General features: G+C 53.1%; 1 protein-coding gene across 1 annotated transcript in view; it reads right to left on the bottom strand.

Moving 5' to 3' along the window:
- LOC139248106 (septin-4-like) overlaps positions 1 to 22,501 on the bottom strand; it is a 99,555-nt gene that overhangs the window by 65,483 nt on the left and 11,571 nt on the right. The window contains exons 3-5 of the mRNA XM_070871856.1: positions 13,641 to 13,737; positions 10,586 to 10,672; positions 1,377 to 1,500 (exon numbers count right to left, since the gene is read on the bottom strand). Coding sequence (XP_070727957.1) covers positions 1,377 to 1,500; positions 10,586 to 10,672; positions 13,641 to 13,737 — 308 coding nt within the window. The remainder of the gene's footprint in view (positions 1 to 1,376; positions 1,501 to 10,585; positions 10,673 to 13,640; positions 13,738 to 22,501) is intronic.

The raw sequence follows: 22,501 nt of genomic DNA, 5'->3' as shown, positions 1-22,501 counted from the left end.
GGGAGTGCTGCACTGTTGGAGGGGCAGTACTGAGGGAGCGCTGTACTGTCATAGGGGCAGTACTGAGGGAACGCCGCACTGTCAGAGGGGCAGTACTGAGGGAGTGCTGCACTGTCGGAGGGACGGTACTGAGGGAGTGCTGCACTGTCAGAGGGGCAGTACTGAGGGAGTGCTGCACTGTCGGAGGGGCAGTACTGAGGGAGCGCCGCACTGTCGGAGGGGCAGTACTGAGGGAGTGCTGCACTGTCGGAGGGACAGTACTGAGGGAGCACTGCACTGTCGGAGGGACAGTACTGAGGGAGTGCTGCACTGTCGGAGGGGCAGTACTGAGGGAGTGCTGCACTGTCGGAGGGACAGTACTGAGGGAGCACTGCACTGTCGGAGGGACGGTACTGAGAGAGTACTGCACTGTCGGAGGGGCAGTACTGAGGGAGCGCTGCACTGTTGGAGGGGCAGTACTGAGGGAGTGCGGCACTGTCGGAGGGGCAGTGCTGAGGGAGTGCCGCACTGTCGGAGGGGCAGTACTGAGGGAGTGCGGCACTGTCGGAGTGGCAGTACTGAGGGAGTGCTGCACTGTCGGAGGGGCAGTACTGAGGGAGTGCTGCACTGTCGGAGGGACGGTACTGAGGGAGTGCTGCACTGTCGGAGGGGCAGTACTGAGGGAGCGACGCACTGTCGGAGGGACAGTACTGAGGGAGTGCTGCACTGTCGGAGGGGCAGTACTGAGGGAGTGCTGCACTGTCGGAGGGACAGTACTGAGGGAGTGCTGCACTGTCGGAGGGGCAGTACTGAGGGAGTGCTGCACTGTCGGAGGGGCAGTACTGAGGGAGTGCTGCACTGTCGGAGGGGCAGTGCTGAGGGAGTGCCGCACTGTCGGAGGGGCAGTACTGAGGGAGTGCTGCACTGTCGGAGGGGCAGTACTGAGGGAGCGCCGCACTGTCGGAGGAGCAGTACTGAGGGAGTGCTGCACTGTCGGAGGGGCAGTACTGAGGGAGTGCCGCACTGTCGGAGGGATAGTACAGAGTGAGTGCTGCAGTGTCGGAGGGGCTGTGTTTCGGATGACATGCTAAACCGAGGCCCCGTCTGACCCATCGGGTGGGTTGTAAAAGAATCCACAGACACTTTTAGAAGAAGAGGAGGGGGAGTTCTCTCCGATGTCCTGTGCCCCAATATATATCCTTCGACCAACATCAGTAAAAAAACAGATGATCTGGTCATGATCACGTTGCTGTGTGCGGGAGCCTGCTGTGTGATAAATTGCTTGCCGCGTTTCCTACATTACAACAGTGACAACGCTTCAAAACTCAGCATTGGCTGTGAAGTATTTGGAACGGCCTGAGGTTTCGATAGCTATATTAATGCAAGTTATTTCTTACCAATCAGAATTGTCAACAGCGTCTCCAAACCCTGGTGTGTCCACAATGGTCAGTTTGACCCTCACCCCTCTCTCCTCGATGTCCACCGCATGTTTAGTGATCTCCAGGGTCTTTGTGATACGTTCTACAGATTACAGGCATGGGTTTAATGGCAGAGAACTGGCACAAGTCCTGAGCATAAACATGGAGCAAGGTTTAACACAACATTCATTCCATGGATAAAATCATGGATTCAAAGCCGGTTTCCTCATGGACCATAAGGGCATGTCTCGGCTGTTGAAAAATGGGTAAAGCTGCCTTGATCATAGTTACTCTGTCGCCTCAAACACTCCCAGGCCAGGTACAACACGGGTTAGATACAGAGTAAAGCTCCATCTACACTGTCCCATCAAACACTCCCAGGCCAGGTACAACACGGGTTACATACAGAGTAAAGCTCCATCTACACTGTCCCATCAAACACTCCCAGGGCAGGTACAGCACGGGTTAGATACAGAGTAAAGCTCCCTCTACACTGTCCCATCAAACACTCCCAGGGCAGGTACAGCACGGGTTAGATACAGAGTAAAGCTCCCTCTACACTGTCCCATCAAACACTCCCAGGGCAGGTACAGCACGGGGTTAGATACAGAGTAAAGCTCCCTCTACACTGTCCCATCAAACACTCCCAGGGCAGGCACAGCACGGGTTAGATACAGAGTAAAGCTCCCTCTACACTGTCTAATCAAACATTCCCAGGGCAGGTACAGCATGGGTTAGATACAGAGTAAAGCTCCCTCTACACTGTCCCATCAAACACTCCCAGGGCAGGTACAGGGGGTTAGATACAGAGTAAAGCTCCCTCTACACTGTCCCATCAAACACTCCCAGGGCAGGTACTGCACGGGTTAGATACAGAGTAAAGCTCCCTCTACACTGTCCCATCAAACACTCCCAGGGCAGGTACATGGGGTTAGATACAGAGTAAAGCTCCCTCGACACTGTCCCATCAAACACTTCCAGGGCAGGTACAGCACGGGTTAGATACAGAGTAAAGCTCCCTCTACACTGTCCCATCAAACACTCACAGGGCAGGTACAGCACGGGTTAGATACAGAGTAAAGCTCCCTCTACACTGTCCCATCAAACACTCCCAGGGCAGGTACAGCATGGGTTACATACATCCCAACCCTTTCCAAACCCTCATCCGTGCCTTTGCTACCTCAAAACTTGACTATTCCAATGCTCTCCTGGCCAGCCTCATCCATAACTCAGCAGCCCTTATCCCAACTTGTACCCCTGTGCTCGCTGACCGACATTGGCTCCCGGTCCGACAACGCTTCAATCTTAGAATTCTCATCTGTTTGTTCAAATTCCTCCTTGGGTCTCACCTCCCTCCCTATCTCTGTAACCTCCTCCTGCCCCTACACCCCTCCCTATCACTGTAACCTCCTCCAGCCCCTGCACCCCTCCCTATCTCCGTAACCCCTCCAGCCTCCGTCATAACGGAGAACAAAAAAATGGCAGACCAATTGAACAAGTACTTTGGTTCGGTATTCACTAAGGAGGACACAAACAACCTTCCGGATATAAAAGGGGTCAGAGGGTCTAGTAAGAAGGAGGAACTGAGGGAAATCCTTATTAGTCGGGAAATTGTGTTGGGGAAATTGATGGGATTGAAGGCCAATAAATCCCCAGGGCCTGATGGTCTGCTTCCCAGAGTACTTAAGGAGGTGGCCTTGGAAATAGCAGATGCATTGACAGTCATTTTCCAACATTCCATAGACTCTGGATCAATTCCTATGGAGTGGAGGGTAGCCAATGTAACCCCACTTTTTAAAAAAGGAGGGAGAGAGAAAACACGGAATTATAGACCGGTCAGCCTGACATCGGTAGTGGGTAAAATGATGGAATCAATTATTAAGGATGTCATAGCAGCGCATTTGGAAAGTGACATGATAGGTCCAAGTCAGCATGGATTTGTGAAAGGGAAATCATGCTTGACAAATCTTCTGGAATTTTTTGAGGATGTTTTCAGTAGAGTGGACAAGGGAGAACCAGTTGATGTGGTATATTTGGACTTTCAGAAGGCTTTCGACAAGGTCCCACACAAGAGATTAATGTGCAAAGTTAAAGCACATGGGATTGGGGCTAGTGTGCTGACATGGATTGAGAACTGGTTGTCAGACAGGAAGCAAAGAGTAGGAGTAAATGGGGACTTTTCAGAATGGCAGGCAGTGACTAGTGGGGTACCGCAAGGTTCTGTGCTGGGGCCCCAGTTGTTTACATTGTACATTAATGATTTAGACGAGGGGATTAAATGTAGTATCTCCAAATTTGCAGATGACACTAAGTTGGGTGGCAGTGTGAGCTGCGAGGAGGATGCTATGAGGCTGCAGAGTGACTTGGATAGGTTAGGTGAGTGGGCAAATGCATGGCAGATGAAGTATAATGTGGATAAATGTGAGGTTGTCCACTTTGGTGGTAAAAACAGAGAGACATACTATTATCTGAATGGTGACAGATGAGGAAAAGGGGAGGTGCAACGAGACCTGGGTGTCATGGGACATCAGTCATTGAAGGTTGGCATGCAGGTACAGCAGGTGGTTAAGAAAGCAAATGGCATGTTGGCCTTCATAGCGAGGGGATTTGAGTACAGGGGCAGGGAGGTGTTGCTACAGTTGTACAGGGCCTTGGTGAGGCCACACCTGGAGTATTGTGTACAGTTTTGGTCTCCTAACTTGAGGAAGGACATTCTTGCTATTGAGGGAGTGCAGCGAAGGTTCACCAGACTGATTCCCGGGATGGCGGGACTGACATATCAAGAAAGACTGGATCAACTGGGCTTGTATTCACTGGAGTTCAGAAGAATGAGAGGGGATCTCATAGAAACGTTTAAAAATTCTGACGGGTTTAGACAGGTTAGATGCAGGAAGAATGTTCCCAATGTTGGGGAAGTCCAGAACCAGGGGTCACAGTCTAAGGATAAGGGGGAAGCCATTTAGGACCGAGATGAGGAGAAACTTCTTCACCCAGAGAGTGGTGAACCTGTGGAATTCTCTACCACAGAAAGTTGTTGAGGCCAATTCACTAAATATATTCAAAAAGGAGTTAGATGTAGTCCTTACGACTCGGGGGATCAAGGGGTATGGCGTGAAAGCAGGAATGGGGTACTGAAGTTACATGTTCAGCCATGAACTCATTGAATGGCGGTGCAGGCTAGAAGGGCCGAATGGCCGACTCCTGCACCTATTTTCTATGTTTCTATGTTTCTATCTCTGCACTCCCCCAATTCTGACCTCTTGCACATCGCCGATTTTAATCATTCCACTATTGGTAGCCATGCCATCAGTTGCCGAGCCCTTAAGGTTTGGAATCACCTCTTCCCCACCCCTCCCTGCCCCCAAATCTCAACCCCTCTCTTTCCTCCTTTAAGCTGCTCCTTAAAACCTAACTCTTTGACCGAGCATGTGGTCACCTGTCCCATTATGTGTTCAATAAACACTCCTCTGAAATGCCTCGGGACATTTTACTATGTTAAAGGCGCTATATAAATGCATGTTTACATCGGATTACAAATAGGTTTACAGACCATTCGGCTCAACCAGTCCGTGCCGGCGTTTATATAGAAACATAGAAAATAGGTGCAGGAGTAGGCCATTCGGCCCTTCGAGCCTGCACCACCATTCAATAAGATCATGGCTGATCATTCCCTCAGTACCCCTTTCCTGCTTTCTCTCCATACCCCTTGATCCCTTTAGCCGTAAGGGCCATATCTAACTCCCTCTTGAATATATCTAACGAACTGGCCTCAACAACTCTCTGTGGTAGAGAATTCCACAGGTTCACCACTCTCTGGGTGAAGAAGTTTCTCCTCATCTCGGTCCTAAATGGCTTACCCCTTATCCTTAGACTGTGACCCCTGGTTCTGGACTTCCCCAACATCGGGAACATTCTTCCTGCACCTAACCTGTCCAGTCCCATCAGAATTTTAAGTTTCTATGAGATCCCCTCTCATTCTTCTAAATTCCAGTGAGTATAAAGGCCTAGTTGATCCAGTCTCTCCTCATATGTCAGTCCTGCCATCCCGGGAATCAGTCTGGTGAACCTTCGCTGCACTCCCTCAATAGCAAGAATGTCCTTCCTCAGATTAGGAGACCAACACTGTACACAATACTCCAGGTGAGGCCTCACCAAGGCCCTGTACAACTGTAGCAACACCTCCCTGCTCCTAAACTCAAATCCCCTCGCTATGAAGGCCAACATGCCATTTGCTTTCTTCACCGCCTGCTGGACCTGCATGCCAACCTTCAATGACTGATGTACCATGACACCCAGGTCTTGTTGTACCTCCCCTTTTCCTAATCTGTCACCATTCAGATAATAGTCTGTCTCTCTGTTTTTACCACCAAAGTGGATAACCTCACATTTATCCACATTATACTTCATCTGCCATGCATTTGCCCACTCACCTAACCTATCCAAGTCACTCTGCAGCCTCATCGCATCCTCCTCACAGCTCACACCATCATATGCTCCACTCGAGCCTCCTCCCGTCTTTCCTCATTTCGCTCGATCAGCATAACCCTCTATTCCCATCTCCCTCATATACTTGTCTAGCCTCCCCTTAAATACTAAAAACTGCAACCACTCTCTGTGGCAGCGAGTTCCACATTCTCACCACTCTCTGGGTGAAGAAGTTTCTCCTGAATTCCCGATTGGGTTTCTTGGTGACTATCTTATATTGGTGGCCTCTAGTTATGCTCTTCCCCACAAGTGGTGGCAGTTTTGAGGGCCTGGTCTTAAAACACTCTTTTCCTCAGACTGCCGAAGGCTGCACTGGAGGCAGTGTTGAATCTCCTCATCAATGTCTGCTTTTGTTGATAAGAGGCTCCCGAGGTATGGGAAGTGGTCCACGTTGTCCAGGGCCGGGCCGTGGATCTTGATGACTGGGGGAGCAGTGCTGTGCGGCGAGGACAGGCTGATGGTGGACCTTAGTCTTACGGATGTTTAGCGTAAGGCCCATGCTTTCATACACCTCGGTGAATACATCGACTATATCTTAGAGTTCAGCCTCTGTATGTGCGCAGACGCAGGCATCGTCCGCGTACTGTAGCTCAACGACAGACATCAAGCGCAGGCAGCGGAAGGAGCGTGCGACAAACCAGTCCCACCCACCCTTTCCCTCAACTACTATCTGTCCCATCTGTGACAGGGACTGTGGTTCTCGTATTGGACTGTTCAGCCACCCAAGGACTCATTTTAAAAGTGGAAGCAAGTCTTGCTCGATTCTGAGGGACTGTCTATGATTATGATCCCTACAAATGGAAACACTCTCTCTGTATTCACTCTATCAAAAACGTTCATGATTTGAAAGACCTCTATTAGGTCACCCCTCAGCCTTCTGTTTCAAGAGAAAAGAGTCCCAGCCTGTTCATCCTTTCCGCATTTCGGGTATCGTCCTTGTAAATCTTCTCTGCACGCTCTGCAGTGCCTCCATGGCCTTTTTATAATATGGCGATCAGAACTGTACGCAGTGCTCCAAGTGTGGTCTAACCAGACCAGAACTGTGCACAGTGCTCCAAGTGTGGTCTAACCAGACCAGAACTGTGCACGGTGCTCCATGTGTGGTCTAACCAGACCAGAACTGTGCTCAGTGCTCCAAGAGTGGTCTAACCAGACCAGAACTGTGCTCAGTGCTCCAAGTGTGGTCAAACCAGACTAGAACTGTGCACAGTGCTCCAAGTGTGGTCTAACCAGACCAGAACTATGCTCAGTGCTCCAAGTGTGGTCTAACCAGACCAGAACTGTGCACAGTGCTCCAAGAGTGGTCTAACCAAACCAGAACTGTGCACAGTGCTCCAAGTGTGGTCTAACCAGACCAGAACTGTACGCAGTGCTCCAAGTGTGGTCTAACCAGACCAGAACTGTGCACAGTGCTCCAAGTGTGGTCTAACCAGACCAGAACTATACACAGTGCTCCAAGTGTGGCCTAACCAGACCAGAACTGTACGCAGTGCTCCAAGTGTGGTCTAACCAGACCAGAACTGTGCTCAGTGCTCCAAGTGTGGTCTAACCAGACCAGAACTGTGCACAGTGCTCCAAGTGTGGTCTAACCAGACCAGAACTGTACGCAGTGCTCCAAGTGTGGTCTAATCAGACCAGAACTGTGCACAGTGCTCCAAGTGTGGTCTAATCAGACCAGTACTGTGCACAGTGCTCCAAATGTGGTCTATTCAGACCAGAACTGTGCACAGTGCTCCAAGTGTGGTCTAACAAGACCAGAACTGTGTACAGTGCTCCAAGTGTGGTCTAATCAGACCAGAACTATGCACAGTGCTCCAAGTGTGGTCCAACCAGACCAGAACTGTACACAGTGCTCCAAGTGTGGTCTAATCAGACCAGAACTGTGCACAGTGCTCCAAGTGTGGTCTAACCAGACCAGAACTGTGCACAGTGCTCCAAGTGTGGTCTAATCAGACCAGAACTGTGCACAGTGCTCCAAGTGTGGTCTAACCAGACCAGAACTGTACACAGTGCTCCAAGTGTGGTCTCATCAGACCAGAACTGTGCTCAGTGCTCCAAGTGTGGTCTAACCAGACCAGAACTGTGCACAGTGCTCCAAGTGTGGTCTGACCAGACCAGAACTGTGCACAGTGCTCCAAGTGTGGTCTCACCAGACCAGAACTGTGCACAGTGCTCCAAGTGTGGTCTAACCAGACCAGAACTGTGCACAGTGCTCCAAGTGTGGTCTAACCAGACCAGAACTGTGCTCAGTGCTCCAAGTGTGGTCTAACCAGACCAGAACTATGCACAGTGCTCCAAGTGTGGTCTAACCAGACCAGAACTGTGCACAGTGCTCCAAGTGCGGTCTAACCAGACTAGAACTGTACACAGTGCTCCAAGTGTGGTCTAACCAGACCAGAACTGTGCACAGTGCTCCAAGTGTGGTCTAACCAGACCAGAACTGTGCACAGTGCTCCAAGTGTGGTCTAACCAGACCAGAACTGTGCAGTTCTCCAAGTGTGGTCTAACCAGACCAGAACTGCACACAGTATCCCAAGTGTGATCTGACCAGACCAGAACTGCACGCAGTATTCCAAGTGTGGTCTGACCATGGTTCGCATAACTGCCCTACTTTTCAATTCTAGCCCTCTCGAAATAAACCCTAGTTCTTGGTTTGCCTTTTTATGGCCTTGTTAACTTGTGTCGCATCTTTTAGTGCTTTGTGTATGTGTACTCTGAAATCCCTTTGTTCCTCGACCCCACCCAGACTCTCACCCTCCCAGTAATACGTGACCTCCCTATTCTTCCTCCCAAAAGGTAATACCTCACGTTTATCTGTGGTGAACTTTATTTGCCAATTATATGCCCATTCTGCGAGTTTATTAATGTCCCCCTGTGATTTGTTGGAGTTCTCCTCAGTACAGGTATTGACTATATTGAGAAGTTGCAATTGTTGACAAGGACCTATCATTGATGGGAAAGAGTTCAGGACAACAACAGCCTGTATTTATATAGCACCTTTAATGTAGTGACAAGTCCCAGGGCGCTCCACAGGAGTGTTATGAGATAAAAATTTGACACCGAGCCACATCAGTAGAAATTAGCGCAGGGGTCAAAGAGGTCAGTTTTAAGGAGCGTCTTGAAGGAGGAAAGCGAAGTAGAGAGGGGGAGGGGTTTAGGGAGGGAGTTCCAGAGCTTGGGGCCCAGGCAACAGAAGGCACGGCCACCGATGGTGGAGCGATTATAATCAGGGATGGTCAAGAGGGCAGAATTAGAGGAGCGCAGATATCTCGGGGGTTTGTGAGGCTGGAGGAGGTTACAGAGATAGGGAGGGGGCGAGGGCCATGGAGGGATTTGTAAACAAGGAGGAGAATTTTGAAATCTAGGCGTTGCTTAAACGGGAGCCAATGTAGGTCAGTGAGCACAGGGGGTGATGGGTGAGCGGGACTTGGTGCGAGTTAGGACACGGGGCAGTGAGCACAGGGGGTGATGGGTGAGCGGGACTCGGTGTGAGTTAGGACACGGGGCAGTGAGCACAGGGGGTGATGGGGGAACGGGACTCGGTGCGAGTTCGGACACGGGGTCAGTGAGCACAGGGGGTGATGGGTGAGTGGGACTTGGTGCGAGTTAGGTCACGGGGCAGTGAGCACAGGGGGTGATGGGTGAGTGGGACGCAGTGTGAGTTAGGACACGGGGCAGTGAGCACAGGGGGTGATGGGTGAGTGGGACTCGGTGTGAGTTAGGACACGGGGCAGCGAGCACAGGGGGTGATGGGTGAGTGGGACTTGGTGCGAGTTAGGTCACGGGGCAGTGAGCACAGGGGGTGATGGGTGAGTGGGACGCGGTGCGAGTTAGGACACGGGGCAGTGAGCACAGGGGGTGATGGGTGAGTGGGACTCGGTGTGAGTTAGGACACGGGGCAGTGAGCACAGGGGGTGATGGGTGAGTGGGACTCGGTGTGAGTTAGGACACTGGGGCAGTGAGCACAGGGGGTGATGGGTGAGTGGGACTCGGTGCGAGTTAGGACACGGGGACAGTGAGCACAGGGGGTGATGGGTGAGCGGGACTCAGTGTGAGTTAGGACACTAGGGCAGTGAGCACAGGGGGTGATGGGTGAGTGGGACTCGGTGCGAGTTAGGACACGGGTCAGTGAGCACAGGGGGTGATGGGTGAGTGGGACTCGGTGTGAGTTAGGACACGGGGCAGTGAGCACAGGGGGTGATGGGTGAGTGGGACTCGGTGCGAGTTAGGACACGGGGCAGTGAGCACAGGGGGTGATGGGTGAGTGGGACTCGGTGTGAGTTAGGACACGGGGCAGCGAGCACAGGGGGTGATGGGTGAGTGGGACTCGGTGCGAGTCAGGACACGGGTCAGTGAGCACAGGGGGTGATGGGTGAGTGGGACTCGGTGTGAGTTAGGACACGGGGCAGTGAGCACAGGGGGTGATGGGTGAGTGGAACTCGGTGCGAGTTAGGACACGGGTCACCGAGTGTTGGATCACCTCTCGTTTACGTCGGGTAGAATGTGGGAGGCCAGCCAGGAGTATGCTGGAATAGTCAAGTCTGGAGGTAACAAAGGTACGGACGAGGGTTTCAGCAGCGGATGAGCTGGGGCAGGGGTGGAGACGGGCGATGTTACGGAGGTGGGAATAGGCAGTTTTAGTTACGCTGCAGATCTGTGGCCGGAAGCTCATTTCAGGGTCAAGACCTCCGCAAAGGGCTTACCGTCGGCATTCTGGATTATCCGCTCCTTGTATAGGTCCGTCAGGAAGAGACTGTCGATGAGAGTGGACTTCCCCAACCCCGACTCACCTGTGGAATAGACACGCAATCACTCAATGAAACACGGCCTCCCGCCCCTCACAGACCCCCCCCCCGGCCTCCCGCGCCTCACAGACCCCCCCCCCGGCCTCCCGCCCCTCACAGACCCCCCCCCAGCCTCCCGGGAACCAAGCCCGCAGCAACCATGTTGACGGTAGTCGTTCAACCTCCCCGCCAATCGTAGAAGGACAGAAGGAGGCCATTCGGCCCGTCATGACTGTGCTGCCATTTTGAAAGAGCTCTCCAATTCACCCCACTCTGCAAATTTTTCCTTGACAAGTATTTCTCCAAGTCCCCTTTGAAAGTGACGATTGAATCTGCTCCCACCACCCTGTCAGGCAGCGCGTTCCAGATCACAACAACTCGCTGCCTAAAAACACATTCTCCTCACCTCCCCACTCTCGTTCTTTCACCAATTACTTTAAATCTTTACCCATCGTAATTTTGAACACCTCTGTTAAATCTCCCCTTAACCTTCTCTGCTCTAAGGAGAACAATCCCAGCTTCTCCAGTCTCCCCATGTAACTGAAGTTCCCCATCCCTGGTACCATTCTGGTCAATCTCCCCTTAACCTTCTCTGCTCTAAGGAGAACAACCCCAGCTTCTCCAGTCTCCCCATGTAACTGAAGTTCCCCATCCCTGGTACCATTCTGGTCAATCTCCCCTTAACCTTCTTTGCTCTAAGGAGAACAATCCCAGCTTCTCCAGTCTCCCCATGTAACTGAAGTTCCCCATCCCTGGTACCATTCTGGTCAATCTCCCCTTAACCTTCTCTGCTCTAAGGAGAACAATCCCAGCTTCTCCAGTCTCCCCATGTAACTGAAGTTCCCCATCCCTGGTACCATCCTGGTCACTCTCCCCTTAACCTTCTCTGCTCTAAGGAGAACAACCCCAGCTTCTCCAGTCTCCCCATGTAACTGAAGTTCCCCATCCCTGGTACCATTCTGGTCAATCTCCCCTTAACCTTCTCTGCTCTAAGGAGAACAATCCCAGCTTCTCCAGTCTCCCCATGTAACTGAAGTCCCCCATCCCTGGTACCATTCTGGTCACTCTCCCCTTAACCTCTGCTCTAAGGAGAACAACCCCGGCTTCTCCAGTCTCCCCATGTAACTGAAGTCCCCCATCCCTGGTACCATTCTGGTCAATCCCCTCTGCTCCCTCTCCAAGGCCTTGACATCTATTGCAAACCCTCGTGACAGGGTCATGAACCTAGAGTTGCCAAAAGTCACATCCTCCTTCCCTACCGATTTGCCAACAGTAATATACTTCCCCGGGCTACCCCAATGGTCGGCACAACATTTGGTGAGCCTGATGGATAGCCCCGGGAATTGTCCATATCCACAGAGACCCTGCAGTCGAGGCACAGAGTGAGTGTTGGGGTGGTGGGGGGGGGTGGGGGGGGGGGGGGTTAGCGGCAGGGGCAAGAAGAGTTGGCCATTCTGGGGTCCTTGGCTCTTGCCCCTCCGCCCCCTGAAGGTGCTGACTCATGGTGGGGGAAATGTTCCGCAGTCCGCTCTCCCGAGTGTCCGGTCAGTGAGTATCAGCAAGCTCATCGACTGTGGAGGGGTTAATCACAGTCAAACCCAGCCGCCGTAGTGGCTCCTCACCCTCTTAAAGATGGCGTGAAGCTAGAGGAACGGTTACAGTCAGGGGAGGCGAGGGTTACAGCTCGTGGGCTGTGTGAGAGCGCAAAGCAGGCCGTGTGATCGACACGCTACCCACCACCTTCAACACTCACTCCCTCCACCACCGGCGCACCCTGGCTGCAGTGTGCACCATCTACAAGATGCACTGCAGCAACTCGCCAAGGCTTCTTAGGTAGCCAAACCCGCGACCTCTACCACCTAGAAGGTCAAGGGCAGCAGGCGCATGGGAACACCACCACCTCCATGTTCCACCTCCCAGTCACACACCATCCTGACTGGGAAATATATCGGCCGTTCCTTCATTAATCATGAGATGGGGCGGGGACTGTTTACAGTTGTGGGGAGGGGGATGGGGAGGCATCAGTTGAGGGGTTGAGGTAGGGCGAGGGGTGAGGGGTTGGAGGGTGAGGGGTGAGGGGTTGGAGGGTGAGGGGTTTGAGGGTGAGGGGTTGGAGGGTGAGGGGTTGGAGGGTGAGGGGTGAGGGGTTGGAGGGTGAGGGGTTGGAGGGTGAGGGGTTGGAGGGTGAGGGGTTGGAGGGTGAGGGATTGGAGGGTGAGGGATTGGAGGGTGAGGGGTTGGAGGGTGAGGGGTTGGGGGGTGAGGGGTTGGAGGGTGAGGGGTTGGAGGGTGAGGGGTTGGAGGGTGAGGGTGAAGGGTTGGGGGGTGAGGGGTTGGAGGGTGAGGGATTTGAGGGTGAGGGGTTGGAGGGTGAGGGATTGGAGGGTGAGGGGTGAGGGGTTGGAGGGTGAGGGGTTGGAGGGTGAAGGGTTGGAGGGTGAGGGGTTGGAAGGTTGGAGGGTGAGGGGTTGGAGGGTTAAGGGTTGGGGGGTGAAGGGTTGGAGGGTGAGGGGTTGGAGGGTGAGGGGTGAGGGGTTGGAGGGTGAAGGGTTGGGGGGTGAGGGGTTGGAGGGTGAGGGATTTGAGGGTGAGGGGTTGGAGGGTGAAGGGTTGGAGGGTGAGGGGTGAGGGGTTTGGAGGGTGAAGGGTTGGGGGGTGAGGGGTTGGAGGGTGAGGGGTGAGGGGTTTGGAGGGTGAAGGGTTGGGGGGTGAGGGGTTGGAGGGTGAGGGGTTGGAGGGTGAGGGGTGAGGGGTTGGAGGGTGAGGGGTTGGAGGGTGAAGGGTTGGAGGGTGAGGGGTTGGAGGGTGAGGGGTTGGAGGGTGAGGGGTGAGGGGTTGGAGGGTGATGGGTGTGGGTTTGGAGGGTGAAGGGTTGGGGGGTGAGGGGTTGGAGGGTGAGGGGTGAGGGGTTGGAGGGTGAATGGTCAGGTCAGGGGTTGCTGTAAGGTGAGGGGTCAGGGGTTGTCGGCTTTACCTGCCACCATCAGCGTGAAGTCAAAGCCTTTCTTCACTGACTTGCGATGGACCTGGTTGGGTAAGGTGGCAAACCCGACATATTCCTTGTCTCGCTCCTAGAGGAAGAGAGGGTAGCAGCAGTTAGCCATCACAGTCAGAGCGTGAAGGAACAGGAGACAGCACAGTCTCTAACATCGGGTCAATCCAGAGAGAGACAGACTAACAGACGGAGAGGAGACCCAGAGACAGACTAACAGACGGAGAGGAGACCCAGAGACAGACTAACAGACGGAGAGGAGACCCAGAGACAGACTAACAGACGGAGAGGAGACCCAGAGACAGACTAACAGACGGAGAGGAGACCCAGAGGCAGACTAACAGACGGAGAGGAGACCCAGAGACAGACTAACAGACGGAGAGGAGACCCAGAGACAGACTAACAGACGGAGAGGAGACCCAGAGACAGACTAACAGACGGAGAGGAGACCCAGAGACAGACTAACAGACGGAGAGGAGACCCAGAGACAGACTAACAGACGGAGAGGAGTCCAGAGACAGACTAACAGACGGAGAGGAGACCCAGAGACAGACTAACAGACGGAGAGGAGACCCAGAGACAGACTAACAGACGGAGAGGAGACCCAGAGACAGACTAACAGACGGAGAGGAGACCCAGAGACAGACTAACAGACGGAGAGGAGACCCAGAGACAGACTAACAGACGGAGAGGAGACCCAGAGACAGACTAACAGACAGAGAGGAGACCCAGAGACAGACTAACAGACGGAGAGGAGACCCAGAGACAGACTAACAGACGGAGAGGAGACCCAGAGACAGACTAACAGACGGAGAGGAGACCCAGAGACAGACTAACAGACGGAGAGGAGACCCAGAGACAGACTAAGAAGGAGGGTGAAAGGTGACCTGAAGGCAGGCTCCAGTACATCCTGAGCTAGTGCAGGGTGTGAATCAGCGGGACACAGATATCTGGAGCTGAAAATGATCACAAACACTTCAGAAGCCAATAAAGGAAGTGGTACCTGAGAGAACTGGGAATCGAAAGCCCTGAGCATTCAAAGGTAATCATTTACTGAGGGCACGATTCATTCAGTGTCACTCGGAGAGGAACGTTCAAGCAGACAGTTTAAGAAATGGGGAAGTGAGATACAGGAGTACTAGAATCAATTCTACTTCAGTCATTGGGGAAGGTATGAGCTGTACATCACGGGTTAGATACAGAGTAAAGCTCCCTCTACACTGTCCCATCAAACACTCCCAGGGCAGGTACAGCACGGGTTAGATACAGAGTAAAGCTCCCTCTACACTGTCCCATCAAACACTCCCAGGGCAGGTACATCACGGGTTAGATACAGAGTAAAGCTCCCTCTACACTGTCCCATCAAACACTCCCAGGGCAGGTACATCACGGGTTAGATACAGAGTAAAGCTCCCTCCACACTGTCCCATCAAACACTCTCAGGGCAGGTACAGCACAGGGTTAGATACAGAGTAAAGCTCTCTCTACACTGTCCCATCAAACACTCCCAGGGCAGGTACAGGGTATAGATACAGAGTAAAGCTCCCTCTACACTGTCCCATCAAACACTCCCAGGGCAGGTACAAGGGGTTAGATACAGAGTAAAGCTCCCTCTACACTGTCCCATCAAACACTCCCAGGGCAGGTACAGGGGGTTAGATACAGAGTAAAGCTCCCTCTACACTGTCCCATCAAACACTCCCAGGGCAGGTACAGCACGGGTTAGATACAGAGTAAAGCTCCCCCTACACTGTCCCATCAAACACTCCCAAGACAGGTACAGCACGGGTTAGATACAGAGTAAAGCTCTCTCTACACTGTCCCATCAAACACCCCCAGGGCAGGTACAGCACGGGTTAGATACAGAGTAAAGCTCTCTCTACACTGTCCCATCAAACACTCCCAGGGCAGGTACAGGTGGTTAGATACAGAGTAAAGCTCTCTCTACACTGTCCCATCAAACACTCCCAGGGCAGGTACAGGGGATTAGATACAGAGTAAATCTCCCTCTACACTGTCCCATCAAACACTCCCAGGGCAGGTACAGGGGGTTAGATACAGAGTAAAGCTCCCTCTACACTGTCCCATCAAACACTCCCAGGGCAGGTACAAGGGGTTAGATACAGAGTAAAGCTCCCCCTACACTGTCCCATCAAACACTCCCAAGACAGGTACAGCACGGGTTAGATACAGAGTAAAGCTCCCTCTACACTGTCCCATCAAACACCCCCAGGGCAGGTACAGCACGGGTTAGATACAGAGTAAAGCTCTCTCTACACTGTCCCATCAAACACTCCCAGGGCAGGTACAGGGGGTTAGATACAGAGTAAAGCTCTCTCTACACTGTCCCATCAAACACTCCCAGGGCAGGTACAGGGGATTAGATACAGAGTAAAGCTCCCTCTACACTGTCCCATCAAACACTCCCAGGGCAGGTACAGGGGGTTAGATACAGAGTAAAGCTCCCTCTACACTGTCCCCATCAAACAGTCCCAGGACAGGTACAGCACGGGTTAGATACAGAGTAAAGCTCCCTCTACACTGTTCCATCAAACACTCCCAGGGCAGGTACAGGGGGTTAGATACAGAGTAAAGCTCCCTCTACACTGTCCCATCACACAGTCTCAGGGCAGGTACAGCACAGGGTTAGATACAGAGTAAAGCTCCCTCTACACTGTCCCATCAAACACTCCCAGGGCAGGTACAGGGGGTTAGATACAGAGTAAAGCTCCCTCTACACTGTCCCATCAAACACTCTCAGGGCAGGTACAGCACAGGGTTAGATACAGAGTAAAGCTCCCTCTACACTGTCCCATCAAACACTCCCAGGGCAGGTACAGCACGGGTTAGATACAGAGTAAAGCTCCCTCGACACTGTCCCATCAAACACTCCCAGGACAGGTACAGCACGGGGTTAGATACAGAGTAAAGCTCCCTCTACACTGTCCCATCAAACACTCCCAGGGCAGGTACAGCACTGGTTAGATACAGAGTAAAGCTCCCTCTACACTGTCCCATCAAACACTCCCAGGGCAGGTACATGGGGTTAGATACAGAGTAAAGCTCCCTCGACACTGTCCCATCAAACACTCCCAGGACAGGTACAGCACGGGGTTAGATACAGAGTAAAGCTCCCTCTACACTGTCCCATCAAACACTCCCAGGGCAGGTACAGGTGGTTAGATACAGAGTAAAGCTCCCTCTACACTGTCCCATCAAACACTCCCAGGGCAGGTACAGCATGGGTTAGATACAGAGTAAAGCTCCCTCTACACTGTCCCATCAAGCTGTCTCAGAGAAGACAGGATATGGTACTAAAGCAATGCACCTCCCTCACATCCCTTGTATCAGTTGGCAATGTGATGTTTGAAAAGGATTAATGCTGATTGAACAAGGTGGGTGTGGTGAAGAGCTGCGTGTGTTGTCTATGCCTGCGGTGACTGTACAAGATGGAAACCTGCTTCTTGTATCTCAGACTGCAAGTCTGCACAGGAAACAGAGTGTGGGTTAGAGATAAGCAGCGACATCATCGGGGTGCTTTGCGTGGGGAGATGGAGGGCAAGGGGCAAAGGTCGCTCACAGGGTTTGACAGTTCGCGGAGCAGTGTCCAGGAACTGCGCCCTGGTTCAGTGTCCGTGGGGCTCAGGAGACCTCCTCTCATGTTCCCTCCGAGCTCTCGCACAAAGACGAGGTATTGTCAGTGTCATTGTACAGCATCTTCTCCCCATAATCCCTCAATCCCACAAGAATGTGAATTTGGGATTCAGTGATGGAGCACAGTTTGTGATCACACAGCAGTTGCTCTCGTGTTCTCCGATCTTATCCCACACTTCAGGGCTTGGTGCTCCCGAGGCGACCCTTTCATCACGTTCAAAGTACGAATCTGGAAAGTTTAAAAACTTGATGCAGCTCTCAGGAAAGGCGACTGAACAACACTGTGTCTGCAAGACGCCTGTTTTAAGGGGCACTGTATTCATGACCTCTGACCCCTGCAGCTCTTAACGTAAACATCCATCAGCCCGTCAGTAACCGTAAAATACCATCCACCATGCCGCCCCTTCCCCACCCCACCTCACACACACACAGAGCAGGAAAGGGCCATGCTCCATTCTCGGCCTAGTGCTGAGTTCGCCTGATCTCAAACCCGGTGTGGGTCTGAGCAGCCCCACCCCGACACACACACACACACACACACACACACACCCAGAGCAGGAAAGCCCCAGGCTCCATCGCCGGCCTAGTGCAGAATTAGCCTGATCTCATACCCGGGTAAAAGGGTCCAAGTGAAAGCGGTTCCCGTTTGGAATAAGGAGCAGGGAAAAAAAAGAAACCGCCCAGCGTTTCTGCTGGAAACCGAGTGGATAGCAAGTGCAGAAAGTATTGTGCTCCATTGTGAGCCCCCACAAAGGAAGACAGGAACAGGAGGAGGCCCATTCAGCCCCTCGAGCCTGTTACACAGGAACAGGAGGAGGCCCATTCAGCCCCTCGAGCCTGTTACACAGGAACAGGAGGAGGCCCATTCAGCCCCTCGAGCTTGTTACACAGGAACAGGAGGAGACCCATTCAGTCCCTCGAGCCTGTTACACAGGAACAGGAGGAGGCCCATTCAGCCCCTCGAGCCTGTTACACAGGAACAGGAGGAGGCCCATTCAGCCCCTCGAGCCTGTTACACAGGAACAGGAGGAGGCCCATTCAGCCCCTCGAGCCTGTTACACAGGAACAGGAGGAGGCCCATTCAGCCCCTCGAGCCTGTTACACAGGAACAGGAGGAGGCCCATTCAGCCCCTCGAGCCTGTTACACAGGAACAGGAGGAGGCCATTCAGCCCCTCGAGCCTGTTACACAGGAACAGGAGGAGGCCCATTCAGCCCCTCGAGCCTGTTACACAGGAACAGGAGGAGGCCATTCAGCCCCTCGAGCCTGTTACACAGGAACAGGAGGAGGCCCATTCAGCCCCTCGAGCCTGTTACACAGGAACAGGAGGAGGCCCATTCAGTCCCTCGAGCCTGTTACACAGGAACAGGAGGAGGCCATTCAGCCCCTCGAGCCTGTTACACAGGAACAGGAGGAGGCCCATTCAGCCGCTCGAGCCTGTTACGCAGGAACAGGAGGAGGCCATTCAGCCCCTCGAGCCTGTTACACAGGAACAGGAGGAGGCCCATTCAGCCCCTCGAACCTGTTCCCCCATTCACTGAGATCAGGGCTGATCTGGGACCTAACTCCATATACCTGCCTTTGGCCCCGATCCCTTAATACCTTTGGTTAACAGAAATCTATCAATCCCCGATTTATAATGAACAACTGATCTGGCACCAATTGCCGTTTGTGGAAGAGAGTTCCAAACTACTAGCAGCCTGTGTGTGTAGAAGTGTTTCCTAATTTCACCCCTGAAAGGTCTGGCTCTAATGTTCAGACCCTGCCCCCTAGTCCTAGACTCCCCAACCAGCAGAAATAGATTCTCTCTATCTCCCCTATCTGTTCCCCTTCATATCCTGAAAACTTCCATCAGATCCCCCCTTAACCTTCTAAATCCCAAGGAATACAACCCTAGTTTGTGCAATCTCTCCTCGTAACTTAACCCTCGGAGTCCGGGTATCTTTCTGGTAAACCTACGCTGCACTCCCTCCAAGACCAATATACCCTCCCTCAGGTGTGGTGCCCCCAGAACTGCTCACAGTGCTCCAGGTGTGGGCTAACCAGGGCTTTGTACAGCTGCAGTATAACTTCTGTCCTCCTGTACTCGAGTCCTCCAGATATGAAGGGCAGCATCCCATTCGCCTTTGTGATTATTGTCTGGACCTGTCCCCGGGACATTTTAATGATCATAGAATCATCGAAATTTACAGCACGGAAGGAGGCCATTTCGGTCCATTGCATCTGTTGTGTCTTCAGATGGTCTGATAATGATTCCACGAGGCAATGTGTTGTACTTGAACTGTAGTGATCCTGAGTCCTTTATTGATAACTCCAGAGTGAGGGTCACACCTGGTGGCCTGCATTTTATACTAGGCCAGACACACCTGTACAGGTAACATACAAGTCTCCCACTGAGGTTCCCCCTGGTGGTACACCTTGTAATAGTACCAACAGTAACCATGTAGGATACATGACATCACTCCCCCCCCAAACCTTTAGTGTAAATCGCCTTCATGCATTGACTGTGCTCTGGGCTTAGCTCTGTCTGGTTGACCCTTGGAGGGTCGTTTCCATCGTGGGTGAGTGGTTGGTGCAGTAACGTGCTGGTGGTTTCTGTTTGTGTGTCCCTGACCACTCCATTCTCCCCCCCCACCCCCGACCCCCCACATATAGATTATGCCGGTGGCTCATCACATTCACATACATTCAAGGCCAGAAAAACAAGTTTGCATCACATTTGTGGTGCAGTTGTGAGCCAAGTACGTTGACCTGGTGAGATACATTATCGATACGTACTGGGGATCGGTAACCGGTGTGTGAGGACAAGCGAGTTCCAGAACTGCTGGCTGGTGTCCAGGCAGTCTGGGGGTGGCGCGGTGCCCAGTGCTGGCAGTGGGAACCCGGTTGGCTCAAGTTGCCTGCTCTCGGGGCCGTTGCCATTGCTCCTAGTGTCGGGCAGGGTCACAGACCTCCCTGTCCTTTCCCTGCGCCCTGGGTCACTGCTGCTCCCTGGGGAGCTGTTGTCTGGCAGTGTACAGGGAACTGCCGACTCGCTAGCTTGGGCGTTGTTTGGTTTGGGATCCTGGCTGGTCCCGGTCCCCATTTGGGAGAACCGTTGTGGGTGAGACCTTCGTTCCCGGGTGTAGCCTTGGTGGCGATGGGGTCTGGGGTCTGCGCCTTAGCACAGTTTGCTCTATCAGGCTCGTGACGGTTGGTGCTATCGGGTGTCTGAGAGGTGGAGCCGATCAGGGGCAGGGTATCGATACCGGTGCCGTTGCCCTCCTGAGATCGCTTGCTCTGCGGCTTGTATGTATTGGCTGCTTGTGGCCACACTCCATGGTGCATAACTCTGGTCCCTGGGACGCAGGCTACTACATTGGGTAGCTCGCTGGACCTGTGTGCTCCCGGTAGATGTCTGCCCGCTGCATTGACTGTGTGCAGTGGGAATCCTACATCGCACAACGTTTCATTACTTATGGTGAATACCCTGTAGTTCCGATCGTGATCGCGTGACTTTTCTTTGCTTGTTGCATGTACACAACTCTGATCATCAGTTACACATTTTACATCTAACTCACAGTTGCTGTTACATTGATTGAGAGTGTGGAACTGTCCCTTTAAGTGTGGTGGGTTGCAGGCCTCCTTTAAGAGAGCCTTGCCATCTTTACCCCAATCCTCTTCTTCGCTGGGTACCACGTGTTGCTCCATCAGTGCCACACCTCGTGGTCTGGGCGCCATCTTTGTCTTCAGCGCATCACCTCGTGGTCTGGGCGCCATCTTTCCTCCATCCACGATGTCGACTGCGGTGATCCTCTTCTCCCCGGGTTCTGCCTCCGAAGCTGGGAACCCGCCTTTGGATCCGATTTTCTTCCTCCGGAGTCCTGCCACTGGAGCCTGGAAGGTGCGTTCCTGTTGTCTCAGCTGGATCATCTCCACGCAGTCGTGCTGAGTGGTCTGTGTCTCGGGAGCCGTGCTGGTCTGCTCTCTGGTGCTGGGTCCACCCTCAGGTGGGGGCTTGCTTTGCCTCTGAGCGCGGAGGATGTCGATTCCTGGAGGGATGAAATCTTCCCAACTCCAATGGATCTTCTCCATTCACCTTCTTCCGAGCAGCGTTGGTCCATCACCTGCAACAATCCACAGGGGTAACCTGTGCACCGCGCCATCATGGAGTACCTTTACATCCGCACTACCAACGACTGGGATAAGTTCATCGGTGTAGGTGCGCAGCTTTGCCTGAACCAGGACCAACTCGGGTCGTTCAGCCGGATTGTCCCATAGCCTCTCAAAGGCTCCTTGATTCATCACTGACTGGCTCTCCCCTGTGTCCACTTCCATGAAGACTGGAACGTCCTCTATCTCGACTTCCATCCTCAATGGGGAACGCTCGGTGGTGCAGATAAACATGCTGCGTACCTCCCCATGGGACTAGGCTGTCTCTCTGCCTATCGATTCATAATCCGCGCTGGATTCCTGGCCATCTGTGGACTCCTCATCGACACAGTGAGTCATATTTCTCTTACACATTCGCTGGAGGTGGCCCTTTGTGCTTAAACGGCACTGGTGAGCCCTGTGATTCCCTCCGCAACGTCAGCATGGAGCTACTCGATTAGCGCCCCTCGGCGGACTCTGAGTTAAGGGACTTGGTGGCCTGTTCTCTCTTCCCTGAGAGGATTCATGCTCTACAGTCCAGCTCCTGAATGGTGCCACTCTGTGCACAGCACCTGCCGGGTTTGAGTCCTGAGGGTGAGACACCTGCCTAGAGCCGCAGGTCGAGGTCATGAATGACTGGCTCACAGAGATGGCCTTCTGCAGGTGACTGTGGTATCCGCTGACAGTAGCTTATGAAGAAGGCCCTCATGGCCGATTCCAGTGCCAAAAATGTCCCAGAGCGCTTCGTTGAGGTGGGTCCCGAATTCACACGGTGCCACCAGCCTCCTGAGATCTGCGGCGTATTTCGCGATTTCCTGGCCTTCGGGCCGTCGGTGGGTATAGAACCGGTGTCTGGCTGTGAGGATGCTCTCCTTGGGCTTGAGTTGCTCCTGGATCAGGGTTATGAGCTCCTTGTACGACTTGTTCATTGTCCTCGTTGGTGCCAGCAAGTCCCTGACGAGGCCAGAGACGGTGGGCCCACAACTGGTTAGCAGGATAGCGCGGCGGTTATCAGCCAGTGTGGCCGGGTTGTTTGCTGTGAAGAAATGTTCGAGCCTC

The sequence above is a fragment of the Pristiophorus japonicus genome, unplaced genomic scaffold, assembly GCF_044704955.1.
Source record: "Pristiophorus japonicus isolate sPriJap1 unplaced genomic scaffold, sPriJap1.hap1 HAP1_SCAFFOLD_29, whole genome shotgun sequence".
NCBI classification, from domain to species: Eukaryota; Metazoa; Chordata; class Chondrichthyes; family Pristiophoridae; genus Pristiophorus; species Pristiophorus japonicus.
The sequence above is the reverse complement of the archived record's forward strand: the minus strand, read 5'-3'. Positions and strand labels throughout refer to the sequence as shown.